We start from the raw sequence: 24,614 nt of genomic DNA on the forward strand, positions 1-24,614 counted from the left end.
TGGTGGGCCAGCTAAACTTCCATTGTGTGTGTGTGTGCACGCGCGCGCACGTGCACACGCATGCATATGTGTTAATAGGCAAATGAACATCTGTTATCTATTCTGGGTTCATTATTACAAACACGTGCATCTGTTTTACTAATAAACATTTAGAAATGTTTAACATGCCTCTTTTAATTTGTAGAAAGACAATCTTTTCTTGACTTCATATTTTGAAGTCCAAATCCATTCGTTTCTCAAAGCAGGATTAAATTCTTTCAGCCATTCTAAGTTTTGTACAGATTGTAGTCAAACAGATGGGAACTTCCACCACAAAACAGCTGAATGAAAGATAAAATGGTGAATATATGAAGACGTCCCTTATAAAGGACATTATACCACACTGCAGTCTCAAAGAGACACGGCACTAGAAAAATCGAGAGTTTCTGAAATTAATATTTCTAACTTTTATGTGCTAAGTTCAATACTTTCGTAGGGCAGAAGGCAGAAGACTGACTATGTAGCCAACAGAAAGATGAGATGGTATGTTGTAATTCTGAGTGCCTTCTACTCCAATGCTTAGTAAAACTAGTAACAGAAGAAATAAATATTAATTCTTGGAGCTGGCTTACAAGTCTTTAGAAAATCTTGTCCCCTACCACCTTGTCTACTCACACCACTAAAAAGTCTGTTTTTTTCCTGATTGGGTAACATGTCTGTTAGAAACAATCCATGTTTAAGGTTCTATCAAGAGCTACGTACAGACACACAGATCAGAAATTAATGAAACGAAATTGGGTTCTGTGTGTGTGTGTGTGTGTGTGTGTGTTTATAAATAATAGTTTCTTCTTAGGGAATAACTATCCTCACTATATCAAATGAGATTTGAGAGAAGTACAAGAAAACTAAGAATGTTGCTAAAAGTGCCACATATTTTGGCTCAAAACTGACACTGTGGGCAATATACTGAATGGGCCCAAATTTGATCATTTGAGGTCTTTTTCATAACTTTTTACAAAAATCTTAAATACAGGTAAATATGTAAACACTGTGCTCTCAGAGAGCAAGGACTTAGACATGTCACATCATATCCCTTCTGAGGAGACGAATTCCAGTGAAACTTCACCAGTTTCAAAACCAACCACCGGAAGTGCTCTCAGGTTGCGGGGCGAACACCACCTTGCACATCTCAGAGTTCTCTTGGTGGAGAGGGAATTCAGATCCTGCCACCAGCTTTTCTTTTCTTTTCCGTAAGACGTATCCTCTGCCAGTGGACAGTCTTTCATACTTTGTCTCAAATTGCCTGCATGACAACAACAACAATAACAACATTACATGCATATTAGAGTTGTCTCATGCCTGTCAGAGCCAAGTTATTAGTGTATACTCAAAGCCTCTGTTTTAAAGCAATTTGAGGTAGGATATGAGTGCCTCAGCTTCCATTCCCATGAATGGGGTAATTTTTTACTTTCCTCTTTTTATATAAACAGATACAAACAGAATGCCTGGAATATGGAAGTGTGCCATACATGTTTCTGGAATGAACTAAATTTCTCTCAGCTTTTTGGAGATGCTCTTAAGCCTTGTAAGCCTTGCTATGTCTCCCACCCATCATTCCAGGAGCCCCACCTTGGGCACACACCCTTTCTGAGTAAGCAGCAAGTCCAGCTGTATTTAAGATGAGAATGCTGACAAGAAAACATTCCCAGAGCTCTGACCCGAGTGAAATGTGAAGGCAAACAATTAGCCATGTGCTTAGATTGGTGGTCACTGCATTTTGACCATTGGAAGGTTGATTTTTAAAATGCATTAATGGAGGTTTGTTCTACACATAAATTAATATAAATTAGAAACAGCTTAACATTCTGATTACAATTCACTGTATTTTATTCTGTAAAAATATAACCAACTCATATTTGTACTTATATCATTTATACCATCTTTATGTGGATCATGAAATGTCAGTAATGTAAAGAAGATGCTCACCTCTGGCCTGCTTATTAAAGGAGATGATGTAAGATATGGCTTGCTGTTTTAGGTATATAAATTGCATTCGTGGTTAATACTGTGCCAAGAAAACCTCTACAGCTAACAGGAGAGTCATCACTAGCTAGAGCAAAAGCATGCTACCTCCATATCATCATATTATTATAAATATGGTTACAAGACTCAAAGGACAGGGTATAAATGAGAAGTTCTGGAGCAGAGAAGGTATTGGGAAAGTTACACGGACAATTATATATTTGGTTTTTGAGACACTAAGAATTCTACTGAAACATTTTTTTTAAAATTAAAAATCCCAAACTCTCAAATTTGAGCCAAAACTCAAATAAGGTCAAATTGCTGTTGCATAAATTACCTAGAAGCTGTGAATTTATCTGGGCTCTTAAACCATGATAAATGATTGGAGGATGTTTTGTTTTGAACTTTCTGTCCAGGAGACGATTGTGAAGACAGCCAATAGTAAATATGCATTCAGTATTTTTGCTGAAACTACATGGCAACTCTTATAGTAAGTCAAATCTTTTTTTTTCCTTGAAAAATTATTTCTAGATAGACTATGATATTATCTTCTGAATCAAATCAACCACTCTTTTAATTCTGAAAAGTGAATGCTCAAATTGGGTGCGAGTTCCTGGTGAACTAGGGATGGCCATGGAACATGCCATGAGCATTGCTTCTTACCTGAGTGGTGCTTCATCTTTGTCCATCTGCAGGCAAACAAAGAATGGGTACTGAGAAAACTGCACTGTGGAGATAAACTCCATGCCTGCTTCTGTTTCTGTACTGATTTCCAGGCCAGCTTTCACAAAAGAAGAGTCCACAGTGATGTCACCAGTTATTACTACAGCCAACCTGAAGATTTTTTCGGGGGGGAAAAAAAACTATTAATTTTACATTTAACCGAACTGGACTAACAGCTATAATTTCACAGGATCCGAACTCATGATGCTGATGATTAGAAGGAAATACTTAAGTGACTAATATGTGACCTAAATGTGCTTAGAGTACTTTTGTTAACTAGGGCCTGGTTAGTCCCAAGGTTTCGGCAATGAGGGTTTGTTTTTCCCCTGAACCCTTCCCCAGCCTTCAATTCTAAATGCAGGAATGAAAGTCTATCAGGTACTACTGTTTGGAATGGGCATACCAAGGGCCAAGAGAAGATATGCATATAATCAGACCTTTTCATGAAGTCACAAATACCTGAGTTATCTTAAAAAGAAGTCTAAACTCAGCAAGAAGACAGCTGATGTTTATAACAATTTTCTTGGTTTCTTGAGTACTCTCGTGGGCTTCTATGTAGCTATTTCGATTCCATTTTATTACTTTCTCCAAATGGTCTCTAGAGACGTAACTCTATGGTTGCCAAGATATTTGAAAAAATATTGTGTCACAAAGAACCATTGCTACAGTGATGCATGCACATTGCTCAAGAAAAAACAGATATGGTGGGTTCTCCAACAATCACTCAGAGGACCAGATAGACAGATTGAATTGACTAGGGAAATTGGACTAGATGAAAATGAAGAGGATAAACAATCCCAGTGGAAGGCTTACCTCTAGGACCACTCTAGTTTAATTGCAGGCTTTAAATTAAATTGTGGGAAGTTACGCCTACAATTAAATCAGAGTTGTATGTCCATGCTTTTTTAATAGGGGTACTCATTTTTTTTTGTGCAACTTAGAGGGCACCAGCTGCTATTATCGCCTTAAATGATGGTCAAAGGTGGTATTGTTTAACTCCCTGAATATCTCACTGTACCTTCTCATACTTGACACTCAACAAAGGCTTAAGAGGTATGTTTTAAATAAACAAATGGAAAATTGAAGATAGATGGGCTACAATGCAGATGCTGGTAGATTCTTAGGGATACTGTGTTTTTTTAAAAAATCCATATTTTGGTCATTGTCGCTGTTGCTGACTTCTTGCTGCAAAGAGTTCAGCTGAGTTTAATTTGGGGATACTTTTATCCAGAAAAAACTTCAGAAAGAGGAAACAGATGACTGATTCAATGAGAAGCCCGAAGTTGTACTGCTGATCACTCTTACGGCTGCTCCACTTCTCATCCTACAGTTCCTTTAGTAACAACAGGAGCCACTATTCACATTAAATGTGCCACTTTGATTATTCCTAACTCCTTCAACTGTAGTTCAAAATTAAAAATATAATTTTATCACTCCTATCTCACTTCTGCCTCACTATACATTTTTAAAAATATCCGAAGAGCAAAAATCAATTGTACTTACATTTCCTTTTCTTCAATGTTATAACAAACAAAAGAATAATTCTTTTGATTATCACATTGGTCCAGAAACATTGTTTAAGGTTCAAAATAAAATACTTTAATTTGATCTGATAAGTAGATTAGGAAAACTAAAGGACTTCAGATAGTTTTTTAGTAAAACAAATACTAACAAAAAAACCTTAAAGACTCTTGATGTTTAATACTTAGATTCTGCATGAAAGTGATCCTCTTTTTTATTTTTATCCATTGAATATAGCAAAAGAGGAAAGATTTGAAATCCCAATAAGAGGGATAAGCTAAAAAAGTTTGCTTCAAAGTAAAACTTTCTGATAGCATTGTCAACTGCTAAAGTAACATACCAAGAGAAGATGAACCTTTCATCTACTAGGAAAGCTGTCAATGAATGTCTTTAAAAGAAAGATTTTTGCCTGAGTTGGATTAGGTATGACCTGCTCAAAAGAAGCTATGGAAAGAATGACTTCTTGTGGTTACTTCCTACTCTATTACTTAATGATTACAAATAGGAAGCATAGATTTTGAAAAGTCAGAAGGTTAAACAATTCCAAAAACATATTTCTATAATTATTTGCATAGAGTATTATACATATGCTTACCGATTTTTCACTCGGGTTTTTGATTCACGGTACCACAGACTAAACTCCATTGCACCAGAAATATCAATGGCCAGAGCACCCTGGATCTCCATATTGGCCTTCAGTCCTGATTGCAACTGAAGCTCCTATAAGCAAAAATATATAATAATAGCAATGATAATCACAATCATCCAACCCATTTCCAAAGATACACTCAACCTCCTACTGTAAATAATACCATTTGAGTTGTGTTAATGTTGAAATCTTTCTCTAGGCTCAGGAACACATCCTAATCTTAATCACTGGAAGATTATATAGTCAGTTAAAATACTAGAAAAGTCAGTGACAACTAAGAAGGTGTTTTCTTTCAATCGTTGCCTCACATTGGGAGGGGAAATGGTTCTCAAAGTGTTGTCCCCTGACAAATAACATCTCCATCCTGGAAACTTGTTAGAAATTCAAGTCTCATACCTACTGAATTAGAAACTCTGAGGGTGAGGTCCAGCAATCTGTGTTGTAATAAGTCCTCTTGTAATGCTGATGCACTCAAATTTGAGAACCATTAGACTAGGAAAAATGAAAGCATCTCCATCAGCTGTGGCTTTGGGATGAGAGTGAGGGGTTGGGCTAGATGACTTCTTGAAATGCTTTCTCACTTTTCCAGTTATATGTAGTGTCTAATATAAACAACTGCATCCTGCTGGCAAATGAAACACATGATAAAAACTGCCACTGCACTATGAAAGTTCCAGGAACAGCCCAGACCAAGCTGGGAAAGGAAGGCAAGGCAATCCAACCCTCACTGCCTTGCTGTTTGACATTTGGAATGACATCAAGTTAACATGTTGAGTCCAACATGATTTGACAGCATATTCCAGAGGGACAGAACTCATTTACAAACATAGTGCCTCCTAAGCAATTTTATAGTTGTCTGAAATTCATTGTTTTGTGTTGTTTGCCAGCATTTCACCTTTAAGCCTTGCAGTTTCTATGTACATTAGCTCTGGTACTGTTGGCTGAAAACTTCTTCAGCTGGATTGGAATAAAATTGCCTAGGGACAGTGTTGGAAATGATAATGGTTTGGGAAGAAAGGCTCAGTATCCTTAACTTTGAAAATTTTTGAAGATCTTGCGTTCATGGCACTGGCAGCATGACTAACTTTATGTAACTGCCCTACTCATACCAAATGAGCCATGTTTTTGCCAACTATAAATGCCAAAATTTTAATTTCTAGAAAGGATATTGTTGATCTTCATGAATTATCTCTACTTTCCAAAAAATGTGGCAAGGGATGTCAGTCAAAAGACTTGAGTTACAACCAGGTCTAGTTTGAAACTAGGTTGTAGTTTGAAGCTCCTTCTGTCTGAAAGACAGTTGGAGGAAAGCATGAAATTCTTGACTCAGAGCTCAAGACACATTAAGTGAGAGCCCTAAGGATACTTACAGTTACATTCAGTCTAGAACAAATGTAGTTGTGATGCCACGCAGGGATTGTTCCATATATCATAGCTAATATGAAGGAACACAAATTATCCCAGGAAAACCACAATAATCTTGTTCAAATTTTAACCTATGCTTATTAACTGTAGAACTGAGATATCAGAGTTTCACATTTGCATTGTAATTGTGATTGTTCCCAAGTGAGCCCTACTGTGTGCCTTGCCTTAAAAGTATTTCTTTCTTTGTATCTTCTCTGTTCCCAAATTGAAAAATTATAATAATCTTGTTAATCCACCCAACCCAGCAGAGATCTATGATGTGGACGTTGGCCTTCCTGCTGACCACACATTAGGTGGATGTCAAAACACACCAAGTGCCATGGAAAGGAACATTTCACGGAGACTAGATGAAGTGCCTTTTGTGGAAGGAGCATTTTCCATTGCAGTGTGGGTGTTAAGGAGTGCCTTGGCTTTCGGGGAAGATTCCATTTCCTTCATGCAAAGGGATCATGGAAGAACTCTTATGTGTAGTCACAGAAGGATTTTCTGGACCCCCAAAGACAGAGAGACCACTGACTCCTGTAGAAGCACAAACCACACTTTACTTCATGAACAGGACTAACCTACATAGTGTAGCAGTTCTAATTTTCGATGGGTATAAAATAAATGTAGCTAAAGGTTTTTGAACACCGACTGTGTCCTAAAAGCTCTTCATTTGATACCTCATGTAATTCTCATGCTAATCTTCCATGGTAGGCATTACATCTGAAAATTGAAAAGAAAAATCAGATGCGAGGCTACATGTGGAGCCAGATTGAGCACCCAGACTATCTCCGGGGGGGGAGACTATGCTCCTTCCATCCATGACTATCACAAAATCATAGCTGTCTTTTGTCTCTTGGTGTGCAATGAAAACTGTTATGAGAAATATCGCAACAAAGTTAGAGCATAGGTTTATGTCTTTGTTTGACCCAGAGTGCATATTTATTTAAATTCTTGCCTACGAATTAGAGAAATAAGAAACTGGAGCTTTCTACTTGTAGCTAATGTGACCCCTTTGACCTTTAGTTTTGGTCCCAAAGGTGTTTCTTACAACTCAGACACTGATATTTTCACAACTCACACCATCGTTTCCATTCAGGAAAATATGTTCTTTGTTGACTAACGAGGATTCCCCTATTAAACTGACTTTATTGGACATCCTTCTCTAAAGAGTAATATAATTAGCTGAAAACAGAGAGAGAGTAAGCGCAGAGTAATTCCATCTGCACTGGTGACTGTGACAGGCCACCCACTGCCAAAATTTCCTTCAACGTCAGCACTTGACCTAGAGTGGTATTTACCTCTGAAGCTGAGACAACACTACTGGAGTGTTCTGCAGAGCTGGGAGCCTCAAACAGCTTATTTGTATAATAACCCCAGATATGCCGAATACTCCAATCTGTTATATTTAATTTTTATATTTAATAGCTTGGAGACAATCTTCTTCTTAGAACATGACTCAGGTGCCCTAGCTTAATAAACAGAAAAATCTTGTAAGATAATCTAGATCAGAGGTTGGCAAGTTATGGCTTATAGGCAAATATATCCCACGGACCATTTTTGTAAATAAATTTTTTTTGGAAAGGTGCCACACTCATTTGTTAATATCTTGCTGATGGCTATTTTCATTCTATAATTGCAGAGTTTAATGGCGTCAACAGACACTATGTGTCCTATAAAGCCTAAAATACTTACTTTCTGCCCTTTACATAAAAAGTTTGCCAATCATGATCTAGATTACTACTTATGTTTCCATCAAGTTTTATAGCTGGATTCATGCCATTAGGCATTATTGATAGACAGTTGAGCATATATAGATAATGCTGAACTTTTATTATTCCTGTGTCTTAATGTGAACTACATCCTCAACATTCTTATGCCTTCAGAGATTTTCTCATTAAGAATGAACCTCCCCAAAGGTAATACAGCAAAGGAAATGTACAATGTATAATTCTGATATAATTTGAGAACTGTTTTTTTTTTCATGTGTGACCTCGAGCATTAATGGATATGAGAGACACTGCTCATTTTCCTTCTTTTCATTCATATTAACAGAAACACAGTTTTTTCCAGAGTGTCAGTTCAACCATTGAAAAATTATATTTACCAGTTTCTCTTGTACCTAGAGATATCCATATGATACAGTATTGGTCAATAACCAACTAGCTTCCTTTTGTAGATGCTTACTTTAGTAGGAATAGATAGGGCTTCCAGGGACATCCTTGAAAAAGAGTTAGACTCTATTGTGCCTGACCTTTCCCTTGTTCCTTCTTAGAATGAGGAATTAGTGCCGAAAGTGCAGCAGCCATCAGATATAATCGTGAGGCGACAAGCATGAGGTTAAGGCTACAAAGGAAAATGTCTAGGCTGACAGAAAAAGAGCCTGACAATATCTTAGGATTTCTACATCAATACTAGAATATTTATTTCTGAATATTTGTTACATGATAAAAGTCAAACTATTCGTTTTTTTGTTGTTATTCTGTATCGTTATCCTGAATTGTTTGTTATGAATAATCATAAAGATAAGGAATTAACATTTGGTTCCAACCAATGTTGTTTTGGAGGAGTTTTAGTAAAATCTGATATTTAAGGTCTCTCCCAGCTCTTAAAATCTATGACGTCATAACCAGAACTCAACAAATCCAAATCCTCAAATTATCTGGCAAGGAACAAAGCTGATACAGACTTTGGATCACCTCTTCCAAATGTCTCACTTCATTAGGAGGAAATCTTGGTTTAAAGCTATTTAATAACTGACAAAGAGCATATAGAAAATAACTCGTGGGGGCAAAATTCAAGCCTAGATTATTACCCATGAATTTATTAAACCACGAAGTGAAAGTTCCAAAGTGAGTCCTATAGTCTGTACATTTTAATCTAATCTTCTCACATATCTCTAATATCACTAGTATGAATTAGAGCATACAGTGATCACTTTAAGGATTTCCCTTTAGGATCTTCATCTAGCAAAAATTTCATTTTTATATTGTTTTGCTTAGTAAAACAGGAAATAAGTCAAGCCATTAAAAATTTTTTAAGCTTCAAGTATTCAAACTCAAAGATTATTCAAATTGACCTCCTTCTGTTTCTCAGAAAATCAACTGAGGCAGATTATATCTTGGTCACCTAAATCTTATTACACAGAAGATAGCATTGTCATACTTTAGTATAGTAAGATTTGAGGGTGAGGAAAATTGAAAGTCATTCTAAAGAATGGAGTTCAAGTGAATGAAAAATTTCCTATTTTCTACTAATGAATGAACCTTTGTAAGATTCTGTGAACATGAGAGTTTGGGGCAAAATTTCTCCATAAAACATGTAGTTGGTGTCAGTGGTTGTGTGTGCCTCTACTAATTTGACAGGGTCAAATTGATATACTATATGGATCTTCATCATCATTGTCATGATAATTGTCATCAGTAACTAATGAAACCATGTGGTTTAGCTCCTGCCTTCAGAATAAATATTATCTAAGACCTTGTGCCTAGGAAGACCAAATGAACAGGTAATGTCATATCTGCTCTGTTGTATCTTAGGTTATTTTCTCCATAATCTCCTGTTTATGTTAGTATCAGTATTCTTTTTATTTTTCCAGTTGTATTGAGATATAATTGAGATTATATTTTAGTCATATTATATTGAATATTTTCTCTTTTGCTTCAACAGTGAGGAGTTGTCTTTATTATCTACTATCTGCTGTGGGTGTTGTGTAGCTGTGCCATGTTTCTAAGTGTCTGGGACACTGAATTCAAAAAAGCACCTGACTGAGTGTGCTTGGAGCCCGTGTGTGTGTGTGTGTGTGTGTGTGTGTGCGCGCGCGCGCGTACATCCAGGTTGGCGTAAATGCATGAGTATTTGCATATGTGTGTCTGTGTGAAAATTTCTAGAGCAAAAAAAAAAACACTGCTTACTTATAGCAAGAAAGAAAGGGGGACAGGGGGACAATACCAAACAAGAGGTTGAATTCTTAGAATGTGAGCTCCAAGATGGCTGGAACCTTGTCTTATAGCCTCCAAGCACAGAGCATATTTAAAATGTGGATGGCACATTTGAAGGGTTCTATAAATACTTGCAGAGTGAATGAATTACCTGCGAATGGTCCATTAGTAGAATAAGTCCTTTCACCACACTAATAGGGTCACTAGATGCTGACAGTATTTTGGACATCAAATCACTGTATCCGCTGAAAAAAGTGACAGGTCTGAGCTGAACATCAAAGAGGATGGCTGACAGCCCAGCATAGGAGTCAAGGTTCTCCTCCCCCTCATCGGGTGTGGCGGCAATTAAGGCCTCTAGTCCTTGAGCTTCAATGACCACCTAGGGAGAAAAGGATATAACATTCAAGACATAAGCTCCTTGCCTGTTCTGTAAGCCATAGCCATAACTTTCCTAGGGGTCAAAAAACTCGAAAGTCTGTAGCAGCAAGGCAAAAACAAAACAAAAAAGAACAACCCTATTCCTGAATACACATGCCTGAGTTAGTTTTCTTCATTTAATCCCCACAACCACACTCTGAAATACACATGATTCTATATATTTTGTATGTGAGGCAAAAAAACAAACAAATAAAAAACAAAAAACAACTCAAATGGCTGAGGCAGGATTCAAATCTCTTTGTCTAAATACAAAGGCCATGAACTTTCCATTTCATGGTATCATCCTAGAGACTCTGAGTCTTTCCAGGTTGTCATACATAATGCATCAGTTATTGTGTAGAACCCCTAAAAGGAGATGGAGAAGTTCAGGGAAAGTCACACTAAGGCTGCTGCTATGAGAAGGTGTAGAGCTCTCTAAGCCATGACTCACACCATTCCCCGAAAAGACAATAAATACCATGAGACAACTCTCAGTCTGCTCTCTACTATATGTGAGAATCCTACATACGCTTTGTCCTCTATATCCAGCCTTTTTAGCACCAGGTGTTTGGCATTTCGGAGTGCACATCAGAAAACAGACAGTGAAGGGCATGATATTCTGACTAGAGTCTTATCAAAGGGTGTAGTAAATATAATATTGATAGGAACTAAAGTTTATGTAGCACTGGATCATTTTTAAAGCTTAAATGAGTTTATTTAAAAAGTTATAATTTGATATACATAAAACCTAAAAAGAAAGCATATTTCAAATTAGGAAGCCTTTAAAGAACATCACAAATTTTAGATAAAATGAAAGGAATGAAAGTCGGCCAGCTGTCAAATACCTGCACTTTATTCTTTTCTCTCCTAGTGGTACTGGAAAAACATAGATTGACTCTTTAGAGAGTCGTGGGGACTCAATCTCTTCATAGAAACACCAAGAGAAGGAAAACAGATTCCAGAATTAAATATCTGGAGCTCTGATAATAAAAATAAAATACTTTTCAAAACATGTGAGAAATACTGACAAGATTTCAATTTTTTGAATATGTGTATCTTTGAAAAGACCAGTGGATGTTTGGCAAGTCCAGTGAATCAAATTAATTAGGTTTCAAGTTCATATTTGGAACTCTTTCTGGGACTAAACCATATAGTCTCTTGCAGGTGATGGAATCATGGGTGACATATGACAGAAGCCACTGTTAACTTACACATTCTATAGTGCTACCATCACTATATATTTTATTTTACCTCGGACTATATACTTTATACTTACATACTTTATTCAGAAAAATTAATAGAAAATGAGTTACCTGGCTTGCATGAACATGAGCGTTCCCAATGTACTGAAAGATGTTCAGGTTGCTTCTCCTTAGAATGCCAGAACCAGAGTAAAGAATGTCAAGGCTGTAAGTAGATGCCGAATGGGGACTCCCTAATGACACACACACACACAAACAAACCTATAATTTAATAACAGTTTCAGCAATACCACACCAGGGAGGGGCGAGGAGGGGAACCCCTTTTGGAGTTACATACGTTCTATGTAGCCGGTATAGGCAGAAGAGGATCCAATCTTGGCAAAACGGTCATAATTATGAGCAACCATTTCCTTCAGAACTCGACGGACCATTTTGCTGAAACACGTAAAAGGGAAAAGCTGCACATTCATTGTAATTGTTGTTTCCCAAGTTAGATTTGGAGGGGGGGAACCCCCAAAACACCCAAATCCTCAGTGGAAGAAAAAAGGAAGCCCAATTTTCCTCATGCCGCTCCAGTTCTAGGGAGGTGCCAGCTGGAGTGCCAACGTCAGGATTAGGGCTTCCCCCTTCATTCCTCAGGTGTTTGAAATTTAGTTTGGTATCAAAATGACAGTGAGGTGAGGACACTCAGCTGTGAGACGGCATAAGCAGGCTGATGGACACACCTCAGGAGTGGAAAACATATGTTCTTTGAATCATCATGGTTCTACTATTAAATAGGATATACTTTTAAGGAAAGCTGTACCAAACAGGGGAAGTTGCCAATATTTTTTAAAATATTTCCTACACCCTCTAATGTTATCACTGGCTAATGATATGTGACAGTAGATTTCCAGAAATTTCTTCTATGTTTATGCAGTTTTCAATTAAAGAAACACCTCAGTTACACCCATATGTAAACCATGTCCTCTAAAGTAAGTCTTGCATCGTAACCCATGCCTCTAGCTTGTCTTCCTGTCTAATCAGTGTTGCACTCTTTCCATTCCTACTTAACACTAATCATACCAGTAATTATAAAATTATACTGGCACAGCAAAAACATTTTTTAAATCAGCCAAAAAAATCCAGACTTACGTCTGAAGCAGAAAATTATCGAGAAGAGGGAATGGTTCCCTTACAGTTTTTTTTCCCTTAGTATCACTACGCTATAAGATTTTAGCCTAGAGAAGAAAAGATGAGGGTTATGACAGCTATCCTCAAATATTCAAAGGGCCTGCATGTGGATCAATGATTAGCCCTATTCTGTTTTGCTCCAGAGATAAAACCAGAACATATGGGAAGATTTCAGTTATACAAAGAAGTAATGGTGAGCCTGAACAGTGACCCAAGTTCCCTCAGAAGAGGTGAGCCTCCTGCCACTGGAGAGATGTAAGCAAAGTCTGGACACCACCTGCCAGGAGACTAGACCCCACACTGGAGGGTGAGATGGCCCTTACTGTCCTTTCCAATTCTAACAGTTTTGGTTCTGAGAATCTGATCTGCAGCATGTGTGATGGCTTCCATGCCTTTCCTAGGCTGCTCTCTACCCTACTGCTGTCCCTTTACTGCCCCTCAATCACTAGGTTCAAAGACAAGGGCAGCAAATTCACCCAGGATCTCCTTCACAGAGTCTTATAACAGCAAACAAAGAAACAGAAGTCAGATCCTTGACTAGCAATAGATGGCTACAGATGGACTCTGCTTCTTTTCTCCCTCACTCATGTTCCATCCATTTTTATCTTTTGTCCTGCTCTTTTCTCCTAGCTCTCCCAGTTTCTTTTTTTTCCTTCATCCTTCTTATTTCTTGTTGTTCTTACAATCTTTTACTGTCGTCTTATTTTTTCCATTTCACTTTATTTTCCACCCTCCTCCATGTCTGTTTTCCTTTTCAACTGGTAATGCTCGGGTTTAATTTTTTTTGGGTTAGTGCTCTGCAGGTAACTCAGGGGAAAGGAAAATTCCTTTTCTGGACCTCTGTTTCAGGGAGGAAGTAAAGAGAGCTCTAGGGGAGCCACTTCAAAGAGGGACATCAGTGAATTTAGAAGAGACTTGGGAACTGGCAGGAAGATGAATCCAGTGAGAGTAACTTAGAGCAATGAAGTCCGCATTCTTCATACCTTGACTAGTCCTTAAACATGGGCCATGACTAGGGTTTTAAACTTAAATGGTAAATTCATTTGAGCTGTGATAAATGAGGCTTTAACGATTCCTGACATTTGGAAAGTTAAGATAACAGACCATTAGGTGAGAACTTAACATCATTTTGTTGTGCTATTTATAAAAATAGTCCTATTAAAAATGTAGTTTAATAGTCCTATTAAAAATGACTAACATTTGGCAATATATATTTACCAGCCTAAACAGGAGACCTAGAGTAAAAACCATATCTAGAATTCCAAATCACAGTGCCGAAGTGATCTTGTTTCATCTGTTCCACTAAATAGTTCTCTTATGGGAAACTTGACAAACTGACTACGCAATACAACCCAGCATGATGATGACACCATTATTATTATCCACATGTGTACCACACAAATACACAAATAAGCTTAAATAAGCCGAGAGAAAGGTGCACTATATCATACCTTGCAGGCATTTCAAAACGTATGATGTCTTGAATAATGGCAAGCATATACTTATTCATTTCTTTTGGAAGCTCCCCAATAGAGAGCAGGATGTTTTTAACTTCCATGTAGGATGGATTGTTAGTTAAAATGATAGCAGCTGCAGTCGTGCGCACAGTTTTTTCATGAACTTTACGATTCTGATGGTATATCCTGTTTAAAGTCTTCTTCACCTGTTCATAAGATGTTCAAACTTAGTGCATATCTAGATTTTTTAAACTGATATTGTGGCAGGCATAGTCGGTGCTCTTAAAATACACATGTGTTCTTACATTTCCCAGGTTCTTTTGCAATTAGGTTGGGGCCAAAGTTCTCGCTAATGGCTTATGAACAGAATCACTTCAGGTAATTTCTGGGCTGAGATAGTTAAGAGACGCTATGCCTTCTCTGTCTCTTCCATTACCGAAGTGAACTTAGGGTCACATTTTTCCTTACCTATATAAGACATAGCATGAATGAGAAATAAATTTTTGATAAGCTGAAATTTTGAGGCTCACTTGTAATCATAGCATATCATGGTGTTACCTCACTAGTATAGATTTTTAAAGGCACTACTGCCATGTGGCAAAGGGGTTCTGGGGAGAGACGGCTATATGAATCCCAATACTCTTACAATGAAGTACTTTAGAATCTTCCCTTCTCCTTTTTTAAATTAATAGACTTTCTTTTTAGAGCAATTTTAGATTCATAGCAAAATTGAGCTGAAGATACAGAGAGTTCCTATATACCCCTGCTCCTTATCCCGACACACACACACAACCTCCCCCTTAATCAACACCCTATATCACAGTGGTCATTTGTTGCATCCGATGAATCTATATTGGCAAATCATTATCACTGAAAGTTCATAGATTACATTAGGGGATTTAAAAAAAAATAAAACATTAATGCCAAAGAAAATTTGTTGAAATAACTGTAGTTCATGGCAACAAATAATTCCATTGGTTACTAACACTGCCTAATAATAGGTTGTGTGTGGTGTTCTGTTCTAAGCATTTATAAATATTTCTTTCGATTCTACCTCCCTCTGCCTTTTTCTATTCCCCCAAATGTTGACCTTGTTTTCAGATGTATAGGAGTTAAGTGACTCTCTTAAACACAAACAACTAGGAATGAACAAAGCCAGGATTTATATGTATAGGTCTCTCTGTCTGTCCCAAAAGCCCTGACCCTAACCATCATGTTTTGCAGCCTACCAACTTTGACACAAAACTGGTGGAAGGTGTTTAGCTGCAAACTGAAAACATCATTCTCAGCAGGCAGTTTTTCTTGAGTTTTACAAACATTCTCCACCATAGTATAAGTTTAAAATAGATAGTTTCCTGAAAATGTAGCTTTTGGAACTGACACATTAATATTTAAGCCAGAATATTTCAGTGTTAAAAGCATCTTAAAACTTATGGGGAAAACAAGGTATTTCTGAAGATACTGTGTTTCTTAAAATAAGAGAATATGCCTTAATATTTATGCTTAAGGATATAGGATCTCTTCTATTCAAAAGATGAGTCTGCTTCAGAATAGCTTTAAATCCTATCTAAAAGTTATTTCTAAACAGGAAACAGAAATTGATAGTTTGGTTTGGGGAGGGGAAGGGCAGGAGAGGATAACTTCCAACGTGTTTGCATTTGACTCATGTTTAGGTGTGCTTTTTTTCCTTTTGTGAATTTTGCAAATATACTTGGGGAAATTACCTCATTTGTTATGAAAGGGGCATCGTATCTCTGGAGACTGGTGATAGCGAGGTGGCTGATGGGCCCTTCTCCTGCCTCTGCATACTTCAGGAGGAGTGGGATGCCTTCCGGAATCAGGGCATTCTTCAGAGCCAGTAGGTACATCATGATGTCCTCTTTTTTCTCTGCTTTCCCAAGTCCTCCCAGGATTAACTTCTCAGCTTCTACCACTGCCTAAAAAATCATATACTACCTCAGAGGTATTCATAGCCATATATTAAACAAGTCTTGGGCAAGATTGGCTTCACTCTTGGGACTGAGAAAACAACCTAAAGTTTTATAAAGTTTTGCATTGGTTGCTTGACTGAGGCACACAATGGAAATGAACTAGTAAAGCTTGATAAAGGTAATTTTCTTTTTTTAAAAAAATTACATACATTAACATATTCTTAAGCAATGAGAATAATAATGAATATATTTACTTTTGAATATATTCTGAATATGTAAAGTCATTTTAAAAATTCCCTCGTGGTTGATTATTCATAAAACTGCCCATTCATTGAATGTCTAAAGCAACAATTAGATGATGTCTAAGTGGTACCACACACCTTTTCTTAAGTAATAACTGGCGAAAGTACTTACAAATTGACCATAGAGTCTTGTAATAAATGCTTAAAAAGTGATTGTTCCCACTTGATTTCAAATTTTATCAATGCAGCCATATAGTTTGAAAATATTTACTGAATGCTTGCTATATAGCATATACTTTGCTAGGTACTTTTCAAATATGTTTTTTAATCAGAAAAAGTCTTTTTTTCCTGGCCTAGAAAAATAAGAATTGAGTACAAGTTTATAGCCTAATGGAAGAACAAATTAGAAATAGGGACAATTGAATTGGATTCGGGTCTTTGCCACTATGTATGTTTTAGAGGTTTCAGTTTTATCTTTAAAATAAAGATTCCTAAGATATAATTTACCTATAAAATTTGAAAATAGTCTGCAGGTGCATACATATACAAACCCACACACAATTGCGGGTAGGGGAGGAGGAAAGGAGGGATGAGGGTTGGGGAAGATATAAAAGGCCTCCGAATAGAAGGAATGATGCTAAACTTCATTATAATTAAATGCGTTTTCTCTAACCATGCCAATTATCTATGCCAACTATCAGATTGATATGAAAATTCAAAAGTTTGATAATGCGCTTTATTATTGAGGTTATGGAAAAATAGGCATTCTCATACATTTTTGGTGGAACCATAAAATTGTATGATTCCTATGGAAGATAATTTGGCGAAAGCTAACAAATCTGCATTTTGATTCAGCAACCTTAGCCCTGAAGCTACATCTCCAACAATAAGAAAAAAATACATAAGATTATTTGTTTCAGTTTTATTTGTAATAGCAAAATTGTGGAAACCACCAAATGACCAAGCTTATGTAGAGGAAGTAGGTGACAATATGTGGAAGGGAATGAGACTTCTTTGAGAATACTTCTAAAATAGAGTTTTGACTTGTGAACCATGTTACTGTTTCACATATTCAAAAAATAAAATCAACAGGGATGAAAGATTGCTAAAACTGAATTCAAACACAAACAAATGAACATAAATGTATATCAAATTTATAACATAACTAAACAGGAGAGAATGAAAAAGAATTAATCCAAGTAACTTGTGAACACAGAACTCTGACTATATAGCTTTATTGGAATATGCTCTATGGGCAAAAATAACAGTGATGAAGTTTTAAAGTTTATTTTTTATAATGATATTGGTGTAGCAATTCCAAAACTAATATAGGTGTGTTTTAGGATTGAGCAAATGAATGATAGTTTGAAGTTCTTGAAAACCAGCTCACTGTTGCCAGAAGGAAGATATAATTATGAAATGGGAGAAGCAGAGAGAGAACCCTACAATGTTTGGTCAGAATTAGAGGTAGCAGTATGAACTCGCCATTTAATAAATTTTAAGAATATAAATTCTGTCCATTGTAAGAGCCTACAGGCAATGGTACTCAAGTAGTAAGAAGTAAAAGTATTTAAGAGTAAATTCAGATGTCTACAACTCACTCTCAAATGGTTCCAAGAAAATAAAATAAAGTGAAATGAAACAGAATGAGATCATGCAAATATGGTAGTATGTTAAGAACTGGTGAATCTAGATGAATCAGGTTTCGTGGACTTGTACTACTCTTACAACTTTTCTGTAGGTTTGAATTTTTCCAAATACAAATTTGGGGGTGGGAAATTAGGATGCAGGAAAATCAAAAAGTAAGCAAAAAACAAATAGGTAAGAAAAACCTCAGAGCCTTCGTACTCATTGTGAACTTGTCTAGCTGCCATTCAGACTGTCATAGGGCAGTAGCTTCCATGCTAGTAAATGCTGAAAAGCTTTATAGCACATGACAAGATGGCAGGCACCTTTTGGGCAGTGAGTATTGTGTGCTCAGTGGATATCATAAATTTGTACTTAGAATACCTCATTTTCTTTCTATTCACATGTCTTTGATTTGGGCAAAAGGTCAATGAGTATTCCACAGCAAAAAGTTAAAAAGAAAATTTGAATATCTATTACAGTCCATCTGGTGGCCACATCTCATTATCTTCAATTATGCATTTTTAAAAAAGGTTGCTCAAAAACATCAACAGAATTGAATGACAGAGATAGTAAATAGTTTACAGCTGCCTACAAGGAAACTTTAAAGCTGTGATGAGAACTAGGCTGTGTCATTAGCAAAAGAACTTTAAATTTAATCCTTTGTTATATTACTCGGCCATAAAAAAAATAAAATAAAATATTACCATTTGCAACAACATGGATGGACTTAGAGGGTATTATGCCAAGTAAAATAAGTCATACATAGAAAGACAAATGCATATGATTTCATTTATATGTGGAATCTAAAGAACAAAATAACCAACAGAACAGAAACAGACTCATAGATAAAAAGAGCAAATTGGTGATTGCCAGATGCAAGGGCGAATGAGGGACTGGATGGAAAAGGTGAAGGGATTAAAAATACAAATTTGTGGTTACAAAATAGTCGTAGAGATGTGAAGTATAGCATAGGGAATATAGTCAGTAATGGTATGATAACTATGTGTAGTGAGTGCCAGGCAGGTACTAGACTAATTGTGGGGATCACTTTGTATATTACATAAATGTCTAACCATTATGCTGTATAACTGAAAATAATACAAAATAATATTGAATGTCAACTCTAATTGAAAAATAAAAATTAAAAAAATAAAAACAACAAAGCAAATAAATAAATAAAATAAAGTTAATCCTTTGTCATTTTCCTCCTCATCCTTTATGCCACCTCTGAGTAATCCTATTCTCTCCCAAAATTTCAGCCACTTTCTTTTCCTGGTGCTAACACTTCTCTGGGCTGCAGATGGGTATGGCAATCTGCCCGTTAGACAACTCTACCTGGTAGCCCAAAGGATTTCAAGTTTAACATGGCCCCCCAAAATTAATAGCTCTACCTTCTTCCCACTCCCAAACTAGGTTCTATAAATTTGGCTTAAGTGTTTGACATCACCATACATCTATTATCCTAACCTAAAAACTTAATAGTCATTTGATTCTTAGTTCCTTCTCATTCTCCACATCCCATCAGTATAAAATGCTATATTGACTCTACTTCCTAAATGGCTCTTGAATCTGCCTCCTTTTCTAACCTAACTATTCCTACATTAGTCATAGCTTTACTCATTCTTTTCCAGATTGTTGCAAGGGATTTTCCAATCAGATCTCACTGGCTCTAATCTAGCCAACACCCAAGCAATACACCATTTTGCTTCTTTCTAAATAAAACACCTGAGCCCATCACTCACCTGCCTAAAAATCACACTGTTCTCCCTTTTCCATATAGATTGAAGGCCAGACTCCCTAGTTTGTACTCAAAAAGATGCAACCTATCTCTCTTCTTCCCACCTTTTCTACATCTCTGCTCCCACCTATTTGTCCCACAAACATATATATTTTGTGCTCCAGCCCTACAGAATTTCTCACTATTCCCAAGCATACCAGGCACACTTTGACTTTAATCCTTTTCATAGACTGTTCTTCATTCTATACCACTATCTCTTCACCTACGAAACTCTTCTAGACTAAGCTCAAGTATTACCATTTTGGTGAAAACTTCCCCAGCACCCCAAACAGAATCATTTGTTACATATTCTGTATTCTCAGAGCACTCTTTTTATGCTTTAATATTATTGTGTTTAGCTGTTTGCATTTGATAAACAAACTAGAAGTTCATTGAGGATGGTAGAATATTTTCTGTATCTTTATATTAAGGTATTAGCATCATACCTCGCACAGAGTAAATGCTCATTAAATACTGCTGAATGTTTTTATATGTGAGTTTTGTCTTTAGCCAAGATATCTGATATATGATTGCTGAAATAAACCAGCTACTTAAATAACCATAGAAATTGAAAAATATAAAAAGTCAGTTTTTGAACATCATAAAATTATACACATTTGATTTCTGCCAGATCTTAATAAACTGATACTCAAGCACTTTCGATGCCTTTATTTTTTTAGTGATTAATCTTTTTTATATTTAGTTCACATTCTACTTATCAATTGCCTCTTTTGGAACTATTTGGTTTCAAGAATGTTCTCTATAGTTTTTAATAGCAAGTACTTAGTAAGGACAATAATGTAGTGATGTCTTTTAAAAATAGAAGAAAAATGCTACTGGAAGCTGGCTATATGATAAATATAGACAGAACAAACTGTTTATATATTCAGCATCTTCAATCTATTTGCATTATAGAAAGATGGGCTGTGTTGTATATTAACTCATTTGAATTTTCCATATTTAGTAATGGTTACAAACTGAGGTTTTCTTTTGTTTTGTTTTAGTGAGAATGATGTTAAAATTAATAGTCCACTCAGAAAAGTAGAGAAGCTTTTAGAAAATAAAATTAGAAACAAAATGTAAAGTCATAAGTAATTAGAAGTAAATAATTCCTACCATTGGAACTCAAAACTGCAAACCATAATTACTATAGATAAAGTTCTGCTCTAGGAGGTAGCTCTAGAGTCTCATATTTTTCTAAGAGCAAGAACTATACCATACATACCATTCAAACTGAATACACAGTGGGCATTCAATAAGTATATGTCGATGGGGGATTAATGGACTATTCACTTTTTAGCAAATATTTATTGAACATCATCTATATACCAGGCACCATTTTAAGCAATTGGTGTTGAACAAAGAAAGATCCAATACTTGATGGAGCTTACATTTTATTGGGGGACAGAAGTAAACAATAAATATAGTAAATAACTGAATTATAAAGTATATTGGATGGCAATAATGGCTATGTAAATACGGAAAGTAGAGTAGGATGAGGGGGATTAGGAGTGTCGGTGGTGGACAGCATTGTGAGTGTTAAATAGGATGGTCTGCAACTCTACATATAGTACATGAGGTTGGATCACACTTACTTTGAGTTTGCAGCCTTCGTTCTGACACAGCTTCCTGACAAGGGCCCCAATGACAATCATAACAGTTTCTCTGATGTCATTGCTTGCGAAGGAACCTTTGAACTTACTCTATTAGCCAAACAGGGAGAAAACAGGTAAACAAAACATTTAGACATTTCCAAGGGACATTTTTAGTTAAGAAATAATCAATGCCTGAGGAAATTGTTGTTATATTCCTAGACTTCAAACTCAGAATTTTGCTTTGGAGACACAAATTTACCATATAACTCTGAAATAAAGAGTTAATAGAATATGCCCTTTCTAGATATTCTTAACATAAATATCAACCCCTAGAGGTTTATGGATTGGATTCACTGGGTCAGTGAACCAAAAAAATGGTCTGTAAAATTTTATGGATGGGTAAAAAGGGGCTTTGTTACTTTTATCAGATTCTCAAATAGGTCCATTTTCCCCCCAAAAGATTATTAAATATTTGACTAGATTATAAGTGGACTAATGTACTCAAAAAAATCTTGGACCCCAGAGAAGTCAAGTTTGTGTTTCCGACATAAAATTTTAAATATTGAAAAATTGTATCTTTTCAACATATTATGTATTACATACCATGAAGATTTTTGAAGTCAAAACAAATCTTTTAAAATCAAATTTTGAAGCATAACCAAGACTTTTTCCCTCTGAAATTTTATTTTACATCACATTATATGATAGGTGAACACAATCTTTAAATTTCCATAGAGTTTATGTTATTTAGAGGAATTGCAAAGACTATTTACTGAAGAGTTAATGATTAATGGATAGAAAATAGTTCAATAGAATTTGAATATGAATAATTGGAAGGCTCTAGTTCTGCCTTTATTCAGATATAAACAACTTCTAATTACTAAACTCTAAGAGCTTTTCAGCAGCTGAGAACCTTTACATTCCCAGTGTCCATTCAACTTACAATGAGGGCTCTCAGGAGTTCTTCATTGGGATGGGAGGCAAATCCACAGGCATAGAGAAACCTCTCCTGGAGGATAATGCTACTGTCACTTTTGAAATCCAAAAAGTCCAAAATAGCATCTAATGAGTCTGGGGTCTGAGCGGAGGTGACAGCATCCACCAGCTGAGGTCTACAAAAAGGCATAGTAATGCATAGGAATATTTAGGGTTCTTAAAGGAATTATTTAAAATCTCTACCATTAACAGATTCTACATTGGTCTGAGTTCCCTAAAGATGTGAAATTATTTTCGTGTGAACAACACAAAAATAATGACTTTCTTAAAAAGATCCTCACCTCGTTTAATTTCAAACTTCTCTCATTCGATATGTACTCAGAATATACAAACCAATTTTAATATATTAGCATAAGCCAAATACAATTTGGAGATTTGTAAGAAAAATTATATAAATAAAATGATAAATTAGATCCAAATTCTTTTCTATATAAGTAATGCAAAACCTATGGTTCCAAAAATTGATTCTCTTTTTCTATTTAGCTTTGCAAATATATACATATACAATGCCTAACTTAACTAGAGCAGTATTATTTAATGACAAGATGGAAAATTCTCTTAACATTAATTTACATTCAAGGAAGAGTTTTTGTTCTTTTTTTTTTTTAAAAAGCAGCATGGTATATGTTCAACCACATATTCTACTCATCAAGAATCTTAGGTTGGTTGAGTCTGGGATGCTAAAATTTCTGAACCTAATTTTCATACTAATGAGCATATTATGTATGTAAATATTTTATTCCATATCCACATAAACATACCATACATGTATTTACTGCTTTATACTTAAAAAAAGATATACTTGTACTATGTAATTTTGATCCTAACAAAAACCCCGTGAATGAAGCAGAGGCTGAGAGATACTTAAGCGTCTATTATAGAAACACTGTGCTAGAAATTTTAGGTTTGCAACCTCTCTTTGCTTTAATTTCTTCATCTGTAACATGGGGCTAAAAAATAGTAGTTACTTTAGACTTAGTGAGAGGATTAAATTACATAATGTGTGTAAAACACTTAGAATAGTGTTTGGCACATTATAAATGCTATCTAAATATATGTCATTATTAATATGATCACCTCACTAAACATCTTTGTCAGCTAAATACTATACCCGCCCCCCATTACATATGAGGAAACAGACTTAAAGATATAGAGTCATCATTTGTTCAAGGTCCCATAGCTGATAAGAGTATAGCTAGGATTGGAACTCAGGTTTTTCTGACTCTGCAGCCTATGGTCTTTTAATTACATCAATATTTCCCAGTGTTTTCCATACAACACTAGTCCTACAAAACGCTTTAAGAAAAGGTAATTTCAAGGTCATGTAAGTTTAGAAAATGCTTAAGGAAATTTATACATAAATTATCATATTAAAGATGTTAAAAATTTCAGCTGCAGAGAGAAGTATTTGGCTTGGTTTTACCCAGTGTTTTTCAAACTCAGTTGCTCACAGTTTCCTCTTGCCATAATTGTTAATATTCTACAAATTACAGCATACATACCACAAACATTCTTGGAAATGTTACATTCTACTACCCTGCTTTTCCTATAATAGATAAAAGAAATTATTCTCTGTATTTTACAGATGTTGAAAGTGAGGCTCAGAGAGGCCAAATGTAAATGACTTGCTTAAAAGTTATACACTGATGGGTCAGAATTTAAAACTAGGTCTTTTGTTTTCAGTTTATCCTCATATCTTTCCTTCTGCACTGTGCTATATATATGATATGGTACAATATTGTGTAAATAATCTGATTTAGAAAATAAATAATGAAGTCATCCAAACTATTGCTTCCTTAAGATTTTTAGGATACAAATAAGGTTCGTGTAATCCATATACTAAATTATAGCTAGTTTTTGCATTTTTCTTGTTAGTATTTTTATCTTTGATATAAAGACAAGTCACTCTACCAATGTATATATTTTAAAGTTCTAAGTTCTATAATTAAAATA

The 24,614-nt window shown here is 35.7% G+C and overlaps 1 protein-coding gene across 1 annotated transcript in view; it reads right to left on the minus strand.

Annotated features, from left to right (window-relative positions):
* Window positions 1–670: 670 nt before the first annotated feature.
* The window catches only part of LOC107517921 (microsomal triglyceride transfer protein), a 42,475-nt gene continuing 18,531 nt past the window's right edge, over window positions 671–24,614 (minus strand). Inside the window, exons 9-18 of the mRNA XM_016159110.2 lie at window positions 22,609–22,777; window positions 21,666–21,773; window positions 16,216–16,428; window positions 14,486–14,697; window positions 12,199–12,296; window positions 11,973–12,094; window positions 10,394–10,621; window positions 4,841–4,965; window positions 2,665–2,835; window positions 671–1,282 (exon numbers count right to left, since the gene is read on the minus strand). Coding sequence (XP_016014596.2) covers window positions 1,111–1,282; window positions 2,665–2,835; window positions 4,841–4,965; window positions 10,394–10,621; window positions 11,973–12,094; window positions 12,199–12,296; window positions 14,486–14,697; window positions 16,216–16,428; window positions 21,666–21,773; window positions 22,609–22,777 — 1,618 coding nt within the window. The 3' untranslated portion in view covers window positions 671–1,110. The remainder of the gene's footprint in view (window positions 1,283–2,664; window positions 2,836–4,840; window positions 4,966–10,393; window positions 10,622–11,972; window positions 12,095–12,198; window positions 12,297–14,485; window positions 14,698–16,215; window positions 16,429–21,665; window positions 21,774–22,608; window positions 22,778–24,614) is intronic.

Source organism: Rousettus aegyptiacus, unplaced genomic scaffold (assembly GCF_014176215.1).
Source record: "Rousettus aegyptiacus isolate mRouAeg1 unplaced genomic scaffold, mRouAeg1.p scaffold_m13_p_10, whole genome shotgun sequence".
NCBI lineage: Eukaryota > Metazoa > Chordata > Mammalia > Chiroptera > Pteropodidae > Rousettus > Rousettus aegyptiacus.